The following is a 13,762-nucleotide window of genomic DNA, read 5'->3' as shown; positions in this document are numbered from 1 at the left end:
GTTCTTGCTGTACAGGAGTCTGGGACGAATCCGAACTCCGCCTTTCCATTATCATCAACCAATATATAGTGATGGAGTCATCTCCGGTTGTGGGGACGAACTAGTCAATTACATTAAAGCTCTATTGCAACCTACATGTCAACTTTAAAAGATATATGTGATGAACTCTGGATATTAGGGGTATTGCCACTAGAATTTGCGTCACTGATCCGTAGACCGAGCAACAAACGGATACAGCGACCCGAGACACTACCGACGATCCAGCTAACTTTGACAAATACTGTCCGTCTCAATATGTCTTACTATTTTCGATGGAGTAGCTTCCGATCAGATGTACTCTAAATGAGCTGCTAAGCAGTCTGAAGTATTGAGCCCAGACCCGGGAATTTCTCCACGTCTTCAACCGCGCGGGCCTCTGGAAGCCTATAACGCAATCTTTAGTCGTAAATTAAACCACAATCTTCTTCAAAGACACATTCATTATTACCCAGGGGGGTATTCGCGGTATTTGATCACCTGGGCGGATGCTGGTCAGTGAAACCAGCCTAATCCACCCGCCCGTATAGCAACGAACTCGGGAAGCGGCGACGACATCGGTGATAATTTCGGAAACACTCTATTCGCTACCGGGGTCAGTAATTCGCTCCAATCGCGTTTTATCTCCCCAACGATTCACTTTTTAAAGGTATAGGATGTTTCGTCTAGCGGCATTCCACAAAACTTCAACGATGGCCGTGAGTTGCGGGATTAGTTTGTTGGACTCGTTTTATCTTCGCCACGGAGCTAAACCCGCCCTCTCAAGTCCAGATAGGGAGTTTAACCCGCAGGGATTCGATATTCTTGAAAATCTCCAGCATTTGGAATGGGATGGTTCCAGCGCAGATACCAGCGCCACCCCCAATGCGGATTTCGACCAGCTAGGAGTTTTTCGAAGTAGCTTCCCCAGAAACGAAAGGGATGATAGAAAATCGGTATGTAGTCGTAATATTTCACTGTGAGAACTTTTTTTGGTAATTACTGACCCTAATTGTATAGACGCAATTTGTAATTTGCCTCGCGAGAGGATTTCTCGACATTTGGCTTCTCGAGGCTTCAACAATCGGAGCAACGACAAACCACACCGCCGCCAATTTTTTCAATAAAGAAATATAGTATTCAGGGCGGAAACGATTGCGGTATGGAGATGGTTTCTCGTCATCGAACTAAACGCAGGCGAAGTCAAGCTAGGCTAAGTTCGTCGTCGTCGTCTTCGCTCAACGAGGACCTCGGGGTCAACGGAGATCAGCGGGTAGGTAAGCTCGAAAAGAATCGCGTCGCGGCCAATAAATGCCGTCAGAAGAAAAATAGGGAGGCATCTATTCTTCAGGCAAGAGAAAGAACCCTAGAAGCCGGACGAGACGCGTTGAAAATCACTGCGGAAACGCTGCGTACTGAAGTACTTGTGCTCAATAATGAAGTTTTGAAGCATGGCATTTGTGATTGCCTAGTCATCCAGAAGTACATAACAGAAACTGCGAAACAGATCGCTTAGTTTGTATAACTTTATAATTGTTAAGCGCTCGATACATTCCACTAGAACGCCGAATTGATCTCGATCGCTAATTTCGGGGATGGGCTCGGCGTTTATAGGTGGTAAGGAACCCGGGGGGAGAATTGGGTAGTTCGTGGCGACATGCGCTCGGGTTCAGGCACAGCTCTGGAAGCGAAACAAGACGGATATGATCAACTTATGTATTCTCAGCACATAAGGCCCTCTCAACTGCATGAATGCAACCGCTGATGATGAAGGAAAGTAATAAATACCGTAACAGTCTTAGGGGAAATTAGCGATATGGCGGTGGAGCTGTGAGAACTATACCTGGCCAGCTCTGTGGCACCGTCGTTTGTATGCTTCCGGGTGCCTGTTCTCGAACAGCTAGTTGGTACGGAGATTCCGTTACCGAGGGCTACGGCCGTGGCCAAGCAGCAATAGGGAAGCAAGGAAAAAAACTTTTCTTTCCGTTCCTTCTTTTACCTATTTGGAAAAGTACCCAGATAATACAATGAGTTGATACCCATATAACAGGGCGTAAGTGATCGATCCTATTCGGCTCACTGCGGCCGCGTGCTAATATAGCACAGTAATATGCACCGACCGTAGGATACAGCCTTCCACTCCTTTTCCCGAAATACCTCGAAATGATATCATTATTTAATTATTATATTGCCAATTGAAATTGAAATATGTTTCGGTTTTATTGTAGAATCACTCCATCCGAAATGATGTTCAAATGATGTTATCTGCATAAACCCTTAGAGCGACCACAACCTCATAATAACAGGGTATGGGAACCTAGCTCCAGCGGTGACGAGGCTTTTACTAGTGACCGACAGGCTTCTTCGTGGAAGGCCACTGAAGTCTTAGGCGTATTTTGATTGGAACGCTGCTCGACTCGGATACAGGGGGCTTCTCCGAGCACAGTATAAACCAGCTAGGGGGCTCCTATACCACCGAAAATCCAACCACTAAAAGTGGCGACACGGCAGATTCTGGGTACCCTAACTATTGTCTTTTTCCTTGGGGTAGGTAAGAAGTTGGCGAACGCGTTTAGTGGCTGTTTCAGGTAGGTACTTTAGGTGATATAATAGTGAGGTTTCTCGCTAGATATTCTAAGTGTACCTATTAATTAACAACCGCTTACTTGTGGATCACATATCAGCCACCCTAGCCGGTTCCATGACTTCTGTCACTTTTAAGAGGCCCGTAAGTCTTAAACCTGAAATATTTTCTTCACTTCTCCATAACGAATCTTGGTGCTGCGGAGCCCATGTGAAGCTTAAGAACATGATCGTCAGTGCCATGTGTATTCTCGGACTACGCTGCCAAGTAGTACTGGAGGACCAGATCGTCGTGTGGGTCTAGATTTTGGCCCTCCCGGTTGCATTCTCTCTGTTTTGCATGCAGACGCCACATTTGGGACCGCCTAGCCTCACAGATTTGACCCCCCTGGACTGCTAGATGTACCCGATCCTAGCTCACTTACACTAGGATCGAGTACATACGTAAAAGACAATACCATAGCTTTTTCCCTGGCAAGTAACCCAGGTATTGATTCTCTTTTCTTGAAGATCTTGCTCGATAGAATAACTTAAGAAGTTGTCACAACTTCAATAGTATTATCCATATCTCATTGAGCTTAGTCTTTCAGTTCTCGTGTCTTCTGTATGTCGCAGCAACCTCTGCGGCCGCTGTTGCCCAACGCCCCCAACCCTCCTCGCGTCGAGGCCCTATCGCAGACCCAGCATCGTGCTAAGCGAATAGCCACCCCGGCAGCTTGCGAGGCTTGTCGAAAGAGGAAGAGCAAGGTCACTTCACCTCAATCTCTTCAGTAACCCTAATCTGGGGCTGACCGAATTGCAGTGTACAGCCGAGCGGCCACGATGCTCCGTGTGCATCGAAAGATCAACGGCCTGCGAATACACGACTCTCCCGACAGAAACCCACCTTAGAGCCCAGAAGCGCAAGTTAACCGATCTAGAGATCAAATGCCAGGCATACGAAGATCTATTTGGAATTATGCGATCCCGACCAGACGAAGAGACCGCTCAAGTTATTCAACGACTCCGAATGGGCGAAGAGGCGCAGACAATTGTCCAGGCGATCTCGGACAGCGATCTCCTCCTCCAACTTTCACTCAAACCAGATCTTCGATTCCGATATGAATTTCCGTATCTTCGAGAGATGCCAGTACACCTAAATCGATGGCCAAACCCATACCTTCAGTCCATTCTATTTGAGAAGGTGGACATACAACCTCCAGCAACCCTAGAAGCCTTGAAGGCTGTCGAGGACGAATCCAAAAAGGTGTATCTAGTGCCATACCATACTGTAGAGCTTAAAGACAATCGCATATCGTCCATGAACGTGTCAACTTGGACAACCGTTTCTTCCGACAACCCAATGCTGCGCGTCCTTCTGCAGATCTACTTCATCTTCGAGTTCCCTTTCCATCCCTATTTCCATAAAGAGATGTTCCTTGATGACATGAGCACCGGTAACAAGCGATTCTGTTCGCCATTGTTGGTGAATGCAGTCCTGGGAGCTGCATGGGTAAGAATAGCATTTCCGCACGACCCTTCTGATACTTCTTACCTACGCTGACGATTTGGAAAGCATGGATATAGCCGGATGAAGAACAGAGCCGAGTACTGGAAACCCGACAATCTAGGATATCGCTTCCTCGCCGAAGCCCGAAGGCTATTCGAACTCGAACAAGCGGATCCTATGATAACGACGGTTCAAGCAGCGGCTATCATTAACTTGACATGTAACTTCAACGGTATCGACGAATTAAGCTGGTTCTATACATACAAGACTTTTGAGATGGCAAATGCGATGTCTCTCTTCTCGCCGACCCAGGACGAAAGCAAGGAATGGCAAGTAGTAGCAGGAACAACTGCGTGGTGTTTGTACAACTGGCAGGCGTAGGTTTTTTCAAGTTTTCAGGCCCCCCTTTTCCTGTTTGACATTTTGTACTCCACGACAAGCTCACTAATGCCAATGCCTATACCAGATTCGCGACTTTCCACACATTCCAACCACCGATCCTCAATAATCCACCAGCTCGGCCACTCCCCGATCTCGACGATGCGCCCGCATATTATGGAGAGATTGAGGTGAAATATCCTCTTGGGCGGACAGCTATTGCTATATCCAACGGTTTGGTGTTTAGGGCGGTCTCTGAGTTTCGCGTAATCATGAACGAAGTTACGAGACTGTCGTTTGTGCAACCCAGGACCTTCAACCGAATGCCGCTCGATGCTGCCATCAGACTCAAATCGAGACTTCTAGCCTGGTATGAGGGTTTGCCGGAACCACTTAAAGCCCGCAATATTGCCATGCCTTCGCATATTAAGATGCAGTAAGTATTTTCTAGCGTAGATTATGATATAGTCGGCGTTTCATTGTGTATTTATGCTGACTCTTTTTCTAGTATTCATTATCACGTTCTGCTCATCAGTCTTTTCGAGCCGTTTATGCATATGGGTTATATACATGCAGAGGTGGACCCGAATACTGTTGTTAGCCACTCAAAGGCGTGCTTTGAGACTCTTATGCGGGTCTACTATCTACGCCACGGATTCGAATCTTTAGATGTCACACTAGTCCAATTCCTACACTTGCTAGGATTCAGTGCTCTAAGGGACATGGCGTCAGTAGAGAATGGTTCGGCAACGCACGAGGCTTTACGATCCACGATGATACTTTGTGCTAAGGGGCTATGGGAACAAGGGCAGAACTATTACGTAGCGGAAGCAATCTTCCGCCTCCTCAGACAATCCATGAGTGCAGAAGATATCTACCTCCTCAGGGAGATCGCCGAAGTCGAAGATGGCGATGGTCGCTTAGATCACATGGCGCAGGAGATACGATCTCGGTGGCCCATAGGGGTCTTCAGCATGATCAATGACAATGGGGACCATACACTCGAACACTTCGTCCACTGGTGGGAGCAGTACTCACAAGACAAGGCCCTGGATGGTATGGCCGCGGAACAGGAAGGTCCTAACGTCATACCACCGCGATACCCGCAAAGATACGCGCCATCCCTGACACAGGCATGAACAGCATGACGTGCGGAGATTTGGAATGGGTATCAGTCAGTTGCAAATCATGTAGGGACGCGCAGAAGAACCGCTTATTTGGGTGGTAGATGACCAATTGCATCCGGAAGAATTGCCCATGGTTCGCCACGTCGCGCCACTTTCTCACACTCTAAATCGGGTCCCTGGTGAACGCCACCGGGGCTGCTGGGATGTTGACCGGCGATCGGTTTGTCGTTGCACCAGGTCCAATCACCATGAGATCGAACTCCGGGTCGGGAAAGCTCACACCCCCCCAAACCACAATTCAACCCGGCATGTGTAGAGCCGCCGTCTGCATATTTCCGTACCAGGGAGGACCCTTTGCCACACTGGCTGTATGTAACAGCCTACGACGAACCATTCTCAGGTGTATCATAGGTCCCCAAGAGCTAAAGAATGACTAATATGCGGCGCGGCCTCGACTCTGTCCCTCAACAACGGTTGAACGACGACGCTCGGCTAAAAGAGGATGACAAAAAATTTTCCCATGTCCCTTTTCTTTCCTTTCTCGACTCTAGCGCTAGAATGACCGGAGGAACTCTCTGCTGCGATAGGGTGATTAAGGCTAGAATGCCACCGAGAGTTAACCGTCGGTACCAAAATCGCGACATGCTCTCGTGAGGCGTGCCTTAACTACTCCCGAGGTTTAAGGAGGGAACGAGCTTATGAGTTAGCGGCGTTGTGATGGACTTCATTATCTCATCACAACGGAGCCACTACTGTTTTATCGTTTTGTGAGTTTCATTTCGAGTTCGAATTTTCAAACCCTGGTTTGTCAGTCAGTCAGTCAGGTTGGTTGAGATTGCGACGTTTGATTCGCCGCCCTGAGGGGAGACCCCATAGGACCGTGGGCTCTTCCCCACGTGTCAGAGCGCAGGAATCTCTGTAGCCCTCCCTAACGTTTAATGAGCAATGAGTATGTTATTCTCATGATACTAGATATAAAACCCACAAACAGAACATGACTAAACCAATCGTTTTATCCAGGCACTCTTCACTTCCACTCTTTAAAAAAAATTATCATTTTTGTTTCTAAAGCTATTTTCAAATTCTGCTGCTTCGCGCCGCCAGCAGCGTTATAAACCGGACCTCCCACACAGTAATTAGTCGCCATTTCCAAAGGCGGGCAACGTGGACGGTCTGGACTAGAGCGACAAACCTGAGTCATATGTTATGCTAATTACCGGATTAGGAAAAGGGGGTTTAAGGGAGGCCTCACGGTGAGTCGGTAGGTGATACTTGTGCCGTGTGCTGCTAACCAGCCATCTTCCCAAGCGAGCTAGGTACACGGAACATGCAAGACCCCAGACACGTTTCTCGTAGATCTCGATCTAGGATTTATGCTGGGGATTGTCAGATCCACGTGTACGGGTACAGACGGTACAGGGTGGTCGAATTCCAAATCTGCTCAACATCCATGGAAAGTCGCCACCTTATCGGCCTAAAGTGGAAACCCCCTTTGCTCGTCTTTTACTTCAACCGCTCGGGCGGTGCTGTACCCACTAACCCCGGGCGTATATAGTTGATCTACTTCGCGACCTCCGTACCCACTCTCTATCTGCCGGCGGCGACAACCCAACGACCCAAGCGACGAATAGCGAGGTAGGTAAACGCCTAAGTGTTGTAGCTATAGGTACTAGGTAAGTTGTGCTGCAGCTGTCATTCGATGAAATCGTTCGATCAGTAGCGTCAACCATGTTCGAGATATTAGTTTTTCTTTTTTTCTCTGGTATTATACGTGGAGTCCCTAAACGGCGCCCCTTCTGCGTAACCTTTCCTCTACTATTCTAGCTAGTTTATGATATGTAAATTGAGATTATGAGACGTATGTCATTAGAATGCGACATGGAAACCTCCCTCCAATACAAGAAGCGAGCGATAGCAACATATAAACCCCCCTTATGCCATCTTATTTTTTTTTTGGTATGCCGATAGGTGGCTTGCGCACGAGATTAGAGCAAAGGGAAGCGTCCGTCTGATCATAGGGTTGGGTTTGATACCAAAGACGGCTATCGTTGTCCTGACAATATATCTCGACGTTCGATATATCCTTCCGCTGGTCGGCGGCCCGAAGCGAAAACAAACCTATCCTCGAGACCAATACACTCGAATTATTTATCAAATACTTGATAGAACGCAAGAATAACTCGACTCGAAGTTCCAAAGTACGCGAGGTAATTAATACGAAATATGCTATCTCAGCGACTCAAAGGAGTCCAAGTTAGTACTCTGAAGCGAGAGAGCCATGCTTCAGCAGATACACAAAATCTTTTCGCCTATGAAACTTCTCTTACAAAACGCACCACCTAGAAACAATACACCCAAGGAGACCGCCAGATGTGAGATGTTAGGATGTGCGGATGAGGCGAGTTGGCAGGCCAATCCTCGTTGAGACGCTCTCCTACGATAATAGAGTCGTTTCCACATAAATTATCGCCACCTCGAAAGGCCGAAACATCTCTAGAACGCGGTCGCAATCGCAATTCCCAGTCACAATTATTTAGTATGCCGAGGATTGGTATTCTGGTCCCGATAATACCTACACAACTTGTCGTACCCAAGAGGTCGGTAGCGACGGAAAACGCTTTACGAAGTGTAGACGACTATTCCATAATCCGAACCGAAATAATACGCCCTACGTTATCAAACTACACTCCATTCACAGTCAGCAGCAGCCCAATCTAGAGAGGCAGGGTTGCGATGAGATGTAATCAGAGCGAATTAATCCCATGATACCGAGGAAGCGAGTTAGTTCTTATCCGGTTAGGGAATGTCTCAATACGATATTGGATTCATGAAAATCCATATCATCCGGAATCCATGATGCTGGTCTTCATACGATATCCCAAAGCCCATTGGGGGCTCTGGCGTTTAAAAATAGGTATAAGCGGCCAAGTACCTACATATGTAGGTGAGAAGGGATGAAAAGTGACAGTGACAGTGACAGTGGCAGTGTGGTCGATAAAAAATGGTGGGGAGGGGGGTTCTAGCTTCTAGCTTCTAAAGCTTGTCGAAGCTCCCCTAAATAAACCCCCTAACTATGGCGTTAAAATACGCCCGGACTGTCGGAAGAATAACAAGCCTGCGGGAAACCGAATCTTCGTATTCGCAACAACAAATTGGGTACGTACCTACCTATACACCGCGGGTACATATATACCTAGGTACCGATGAATCGGCGCCTTTATACCTCGGTATAGGTGTCTAATACGAGAAAACCGCTTCTGCCACGCAACATTGAAGATGAACAAAGACGCCTATATATACGTATATGGAAGTATAATACTGTCCGCCGGATTAAACCAGACGTGTCTCATTGCACCTAGGTACATTGTAGGTAGTGGAATTGAATGCATGTATGTACCTAGGTAACAATGATGTATGCGTTTGAAAAGTCGGAAGAACTCATCAAATTGGACCGACCTTAAAACAATTAAGTGACGCCACCGACCCAGCCACTTTAGAAATTTGAGGTAGCAAACTTCATTTGCAGCTTCCCTTAATAAACATTAACACCCTTGCTTCGAACCGTCGCACAAGCCTCGGGTTCCGACTCCTCGATTAGATAACACTTGTTTGATTGATAAGGCGTAGGACGTATGGGGGATTCAGCACGTGACGCAGGTTCCATTCTACTCATCCCGCTTCTTCAGCCGCCCTCTTTGTTGTTGGGTGTCTGCAAATTATCGGTGTTGGTTTCTTCCCATCGAGGTTTTTTCCCCTTGTGTGAGTGTGCTTTTTCCTTTTTTTTTCTTTTATGAGAGCAATCAATGCGATAACTCTAGACTCCTTTATTCGGCACAAATAAGATCTAAAACTCGTAAGATTATTAAAACAAACGATTCCAACGTCATGGCTTGATGTCGTGCATTTGGACCCCATCTCATCTAAGTCCGAGATCCGAGCCTGGCCTCGGACTTCCGAACAGCTTACGTCTCAGAAAAAAGTGATTCACGTTTTCGTTCACTTGCTCCCGATGTCTAGGTATGGAACAGAAACTCATTAATCTTATGTCTTTCTATTGATTGTTGATCTTATCAATCTAGCCACTTACCCCAAGGTTTGGCCCCTCTGCGCGCCCTACCTTATATCCGCGGATTCACATCGGTAACAATGACGGAATCTCAAGCAAACAGCAGCAGCAACAATCACAATAACCTACCTGCGCCATCCGAAGATGACGAGCATGATCACGAGCATGATCATGACGAGCATAACCAAGGCCCAGCTCGGAAACGCCAAAGGGTGCGACTCTCATGCTTAGAGTGTCGCCGTCGAAAGCTATCATGCTCAAGGGAGTTGCCTTGTGATCGTTGTGTCAAGTCCGGCACACCCGATAGGTGCACATATGAGTCAAGACCGGGTTCAACGTCGGTGTCGACTGGAGAAAAGACGCCCTTTGTCCCTACTGCTCCTCCAGCAACATATGGCTCTGAACCTCGTCGTCCCTCTGTGAACCCTTCACCAGTCCGCCGCGACGTTGAGCCCTCGGCCCTGAGAGATGCTGCCCGTGACCATGAGCGGATCCGCCGGCTTGAACTCGAGGTCGCTCAACTAAGAGGAAGCTTATCAAAACAAACCTCAGTTGATGGCAGTACCATCGTTGCCTCACCATCGACCCTCAAGGACTCCGGCAAAGATGGCCAGTCCGTGCCCTCAAACCCCTCATTCACCCCACAAAATGTCGAGGCTGGGGTGACTGAATACCAAAACCTAAGGGGACACGACTTCAAGACCAAATACTTCGGACCTCATAATGCTTGGTCGTCCCTCCAGGAACTCACCGGGATATTTCATTTTATGAGAGAGACAGCCGAAGAATGGCTCAAGCCTCTCAATATCCAGAAGAAGGACCGCGGAAAACGCAAGCAGGATCGCGAGAAGAAAGCCACCGAGCCGGACCTAGGCCTAGAGTCTCTCCTTCCTTCTAAAGAGGAAACAGACTCCCTTGTGTCTGTCTATCTCGACCAGTTTGAGCAGATTTATCGCATCATCCATGTACCCACCTTTAAAGCAGAGTATGAGACATACTGGGACCCTTCTAAGACCAAAGTCGCCTCCTTCACTGCTCTTCTTTTGGCTATGATGTCCGTGTCCTGTTGTCTTGATACCCAGGCATCCAATAAGTTCGTCGGCATCAAATCTAGTTCTATCCAGATGGCCGAGAAGTGGGTTAGGGCATGTGATGATTGGCACGACAAACAAAGCCAAAAGCATCGCAAGCTAGTCCATTATCAAATTGCTTGCCTACTCTACCTTGCCAAGAAAGTGAACCTTATCAAGAAGAAACGATTTTGGACCACTTCCGGGAAGCTAATACGTGATGGTCTCAACGTCGGACTTCACCAGGATCCTGATCACGTGGCAGCGAAAATCTCTCCTTATATGGCAGAAATGCGACGAAGAGTATGGGCTACCATAATCGAATTCGACGTGCAAGCATCATTTGATCAGGGCCTCCCGACCCTATTGAGCTCGGTTCATAATGACACCAATCCGCCGAAGAACGTCGACGACGAGAGTTTCGACGAAAACTCACAGGATCTTCCTGTTTCTCGTCCGCCGAATCAGTACACATCATCGTCATACCAGCATCTCAGCCGCCGTAGTTTAGGACTTCGGGTTGACTTAACTAAATTGCTGACGGGCCCACCCATTGATCTTGAATGGGAGCAAGTCCTTCAATATAGCGATATGGTCACTCATGAGATTGACCAATTACCAGCATGGGACTTGGATCACGACAAAGATTCCACTCAGAAGCCAATCTTGGCGCACACACTGCTGCATATTCAACTTAGACAGTACCTCATCCCCCTACATCAACCGTACTTGAAACTCAGGAAGTTCAACTCGAAGTACCAAACAGCAGAACTCACATACTACACTGCCGCACGGGATATTGTCATGATGCATGATCGGTTGTACCAAAAGGGAATAAGGACCTTATCTTACCTTCGCGAAGATACCATGAATTCCGTCATAAATCTCTGCAACGTAACGCTGCACCAACCTAAAGGTATGGGGGCCGCATATACTTGATTTTGTGTTAAACTAACGCGGAGCAAACAGACTCGATGACCTTAATCATGTCAAGCGCACAAGACACCCTTAGGCTCGTAGAAAAGTGTATTACAATGAAGGAAGATCGGGTGTTGAGATGTGGCAATAACGATCCATGGGGTTATTCATCCATGTGTGCAGCTTTCGGCCTCCTAGAAACTCATATGGGAATTAAGACATCGGAAGCAGCCAAGGCGTCAGCAGCCGAGCGCTTCATTAGTTTGCATTATAAGCTACTCGCATTCCAGATCCCCCCTTATCCCAACCAGCAACCAGGAGCTTCTTCAACGTCACCACAGACAGCTCAGGATCCGATCAGTCGAGCCAAGGTATGCTCTAGACATGTTTTCTTACGTACCTAGGTATGTATACAACTACTAATGGCAATTTTAGTCTATCACACCATTTCCTATGGATGCCACACCTACAATGCAGATGGCAAATACGCCGTATCGGGATGGCGTAGCACTAACAATGCCGTGGGTGCTACCTTCGTCAGACTCTGGTCAGGTTCCTACCCAAAACCCCGAATTCAACTTTGAAATGCTTGGATCCGATCTCAACGATCTATGGGGGGACTGGGGAGGGGGTGAATTTACATGATACACGTTTCCGACGAGCCGTTTTCTCAAAGTTGGTTCTTTTTCTTTTCCAATATGCTGCTAAGGTGCAGGAGGTTGCTCTTAGCAAATTGTTTATAGTAATTCCTGTCCCGTCTAAGGGCGGAAAATACAAGTCGTGATACCCTGATGCTCCGAACATGAAATGATTCGCTACGCGTTAAGAAGCTCGTGCATTGTTTTTATGCGTCACGAACGAATGTTACGGATGGCGCGCCGTTACAAACGGGCCGTATCGATGTAGCCTTATCTAGGAGTCTCGATTGACAGCAGGGCGCATATCCACGGGCTTATGACTGCCGTACTCACAATGTAGTCTTACGATTCTCAGGTGACGGCGCATATATTAAAGAATTGATAGGCTACATCAATGCGCCTTTTTTACCTACATGTATGTGATTATTGCGTAAATCGAGATCGGGGCTAACATGTCCAATGATACCAATGTAGCGTTCTTGTCTCATCTAGATGGATGTGTTGTACCAACCCCCCCGGCTTTGTACGACAGGCAAATATTGTCCTACCTCGCCGCTCTTTTGTATTCATCTCTTTAAGGCCAACACACTGAGTTCAGAGGTAGCAAATTACTAATGAGTTTTGGTGAAGGATAGAGGTTATGAGGCAGTGCCGCAAGAACTATTGCGCATTATCATGATGCACTTTTGAATGTTGCTAGTGCATCTCCAGTCAAGACAATTCAAGACAATTGAGGCCGTGGACTTTCGTATTACTAATCTGCTGCTTCCACAGTTGTCTTCAAGAAAGCGGCTTAGATAAGACGGATCGAATTGAAAAGCATAATAACGTCGGAGACGGCGAAACCCTTCGTTGCTAGCTAAGTATTCTCTTTCCCATTAAATCGAATGTTAGGGGACACCTAAGTAACCCCCACTTTGAATCTTCCAAGGTTCTCAGGGAAGCGGGACACGGAACACTACAAGCTAACAAAAGTTACTTGCTTTGTCAGCCCATCTGGACATTCAAATCCTTACATAAGCTATCTATCAGGTCAGCTAAATGAATAATTTTATTTTTACAATTTTAGATTATGCTTGTAAAAGAGTTCTTACACCATTACAGTAATAGTTGATCAAGTAGTCCTACGCCCTATACCCGAATCAACGTCAAGACAACGTCCCACGGGTTTATGATACGAATGAATATATAAGTAGATAAAATCCTTAGGGGTTCGGAGACATTTTCAAGCAAGCAGCTGAAGAATCGGGCACTCGGGACGATTCCGACGCCAGAAGCGGGTCAAATTACGCGCTATTATACCCAGCGTATCTATTTTCTGCCCCGTTTTGATCCTCCAAAAGCTTCAGGGGTGGTCCAACAATACTTAAGTATGGGGAAACCTACCTAAGCATTCAGTGTTATTAGTAGATACCAAAGTAACTTAAATATAAATCATTGAATTCGTCCACTCCCTCCAAAAACTCATTCACCTCATT

The 13,762-nt window shown here is 47.1% G+C and overlaps 2 protein-coding genes across 2 annotated transcripts; both read left to right on the top strand.

Moving 5' to 3' along the window:
• The first annotated feature begins 3,093 nt into the window (after positions 1-3,093).
• F4822DRAFT_96676 (uncharacterized protein) lies at positions 3,094-5,700 on the top strand. The gene is made up of 5 exons (XM_051464236.1): positions 3,094-3,345; positions 3,401-4,090; positions 4,154-4,464; positions 4,554-4,901; positions 4,974-5,700. The coding sequence occupies exons 1-5, from the start codon at positions 3,205-3,207 to the stop codon at positions 5,602-5,604; spliced, it is 2,121 nt and encodes a 706-aa protein (XP_051308559.1). The 5' UTR covers positions 3,094-3,204; the 3' UTR covers positions 5,605-5,700.
• Positions 5,701-9,320: 3,620 nt separating this feature from the next.
• Positions 9,321-12,610, top strand: F4822DRAFT_422585 (fungal-specific transcription factor domain-containing protein). The gene is made up of 5 exons (XM_051459904.1): positions 9,321-9,351; positions 9,451-9,609; positions 9,672-11,644; positions 11,698-12,017; positions 12,082-12,610. The coding sequence occupies exons 2-5, from the start codon at positions 9,602-9,604 to the stop codon at positions 12,289-12,291; spliced, it is 2,511 nt and encodes an 836-aa protein (XP_051308558.1). The 5' UTR covers positions 9,321-9,351; positions 9,451-9,601; the 3' UTR covers positions 12,292-12,610.
• Positions 12,611-13,762: the final 1,152 nt, after the last annotated feature.

This window comes from Hypoxylon trugodes (genome assembly GCF_022578975.1).
Source record: "Hypoxylon trugodes strain CBS 135444 unplaced genomic scaffold F4822scaffold_13, whole genome shotgun sequence".
Lineage (NCBI taxonomy): Eukaryota > Fungi > Ascomycota > Sordariomycetes > Xylariales > Hypoxylaceae > Hypoxylon > Hypoxylon trugodes.
This window is presented reverse-complemented; position numbering and strand designations above follow the sequence as displayed.

Coding starts and splice junctions, on each gene's coding strand:
- F4822DRAFT_422585 (XM_051459904.1), top strand. Junction 11,645..11,697: donor AACGCTGCACCAACCTAAAG/GTATGGGGGCCG, acceptor CGGAGCAAACAG/ACTCGATGACCTTAATCATG. Junction 12,018..12,081: donor ATCCGATCAGTCGAGCCAAG/GTATGCTCTAGA, acceptor TGGCAATTTTAG/TCTATCACACCATTTCCTAT.
- F4822DRAFT_96676 (XM_051464236.1), top strand. CDS start 3,205: ATGTCGCAGCAACCTCTGCGGCCGCTGTTGCCCAACGCCCCCAACCCT. Junction 4,091..4,153: donor CAGTCCTGGGAGCTGCATGG/GTAAGAATAGCA, acceptor CGATTTGGAAAG/CATGGATATAGCCGGATGAA. Junction 4,902..4,973: donor CCTTCGCATATTAAGATGCA/GTAAGTATTTTC, acceptor CTCTTTTTCTAG/TATTCATTATCACGTTCTGC.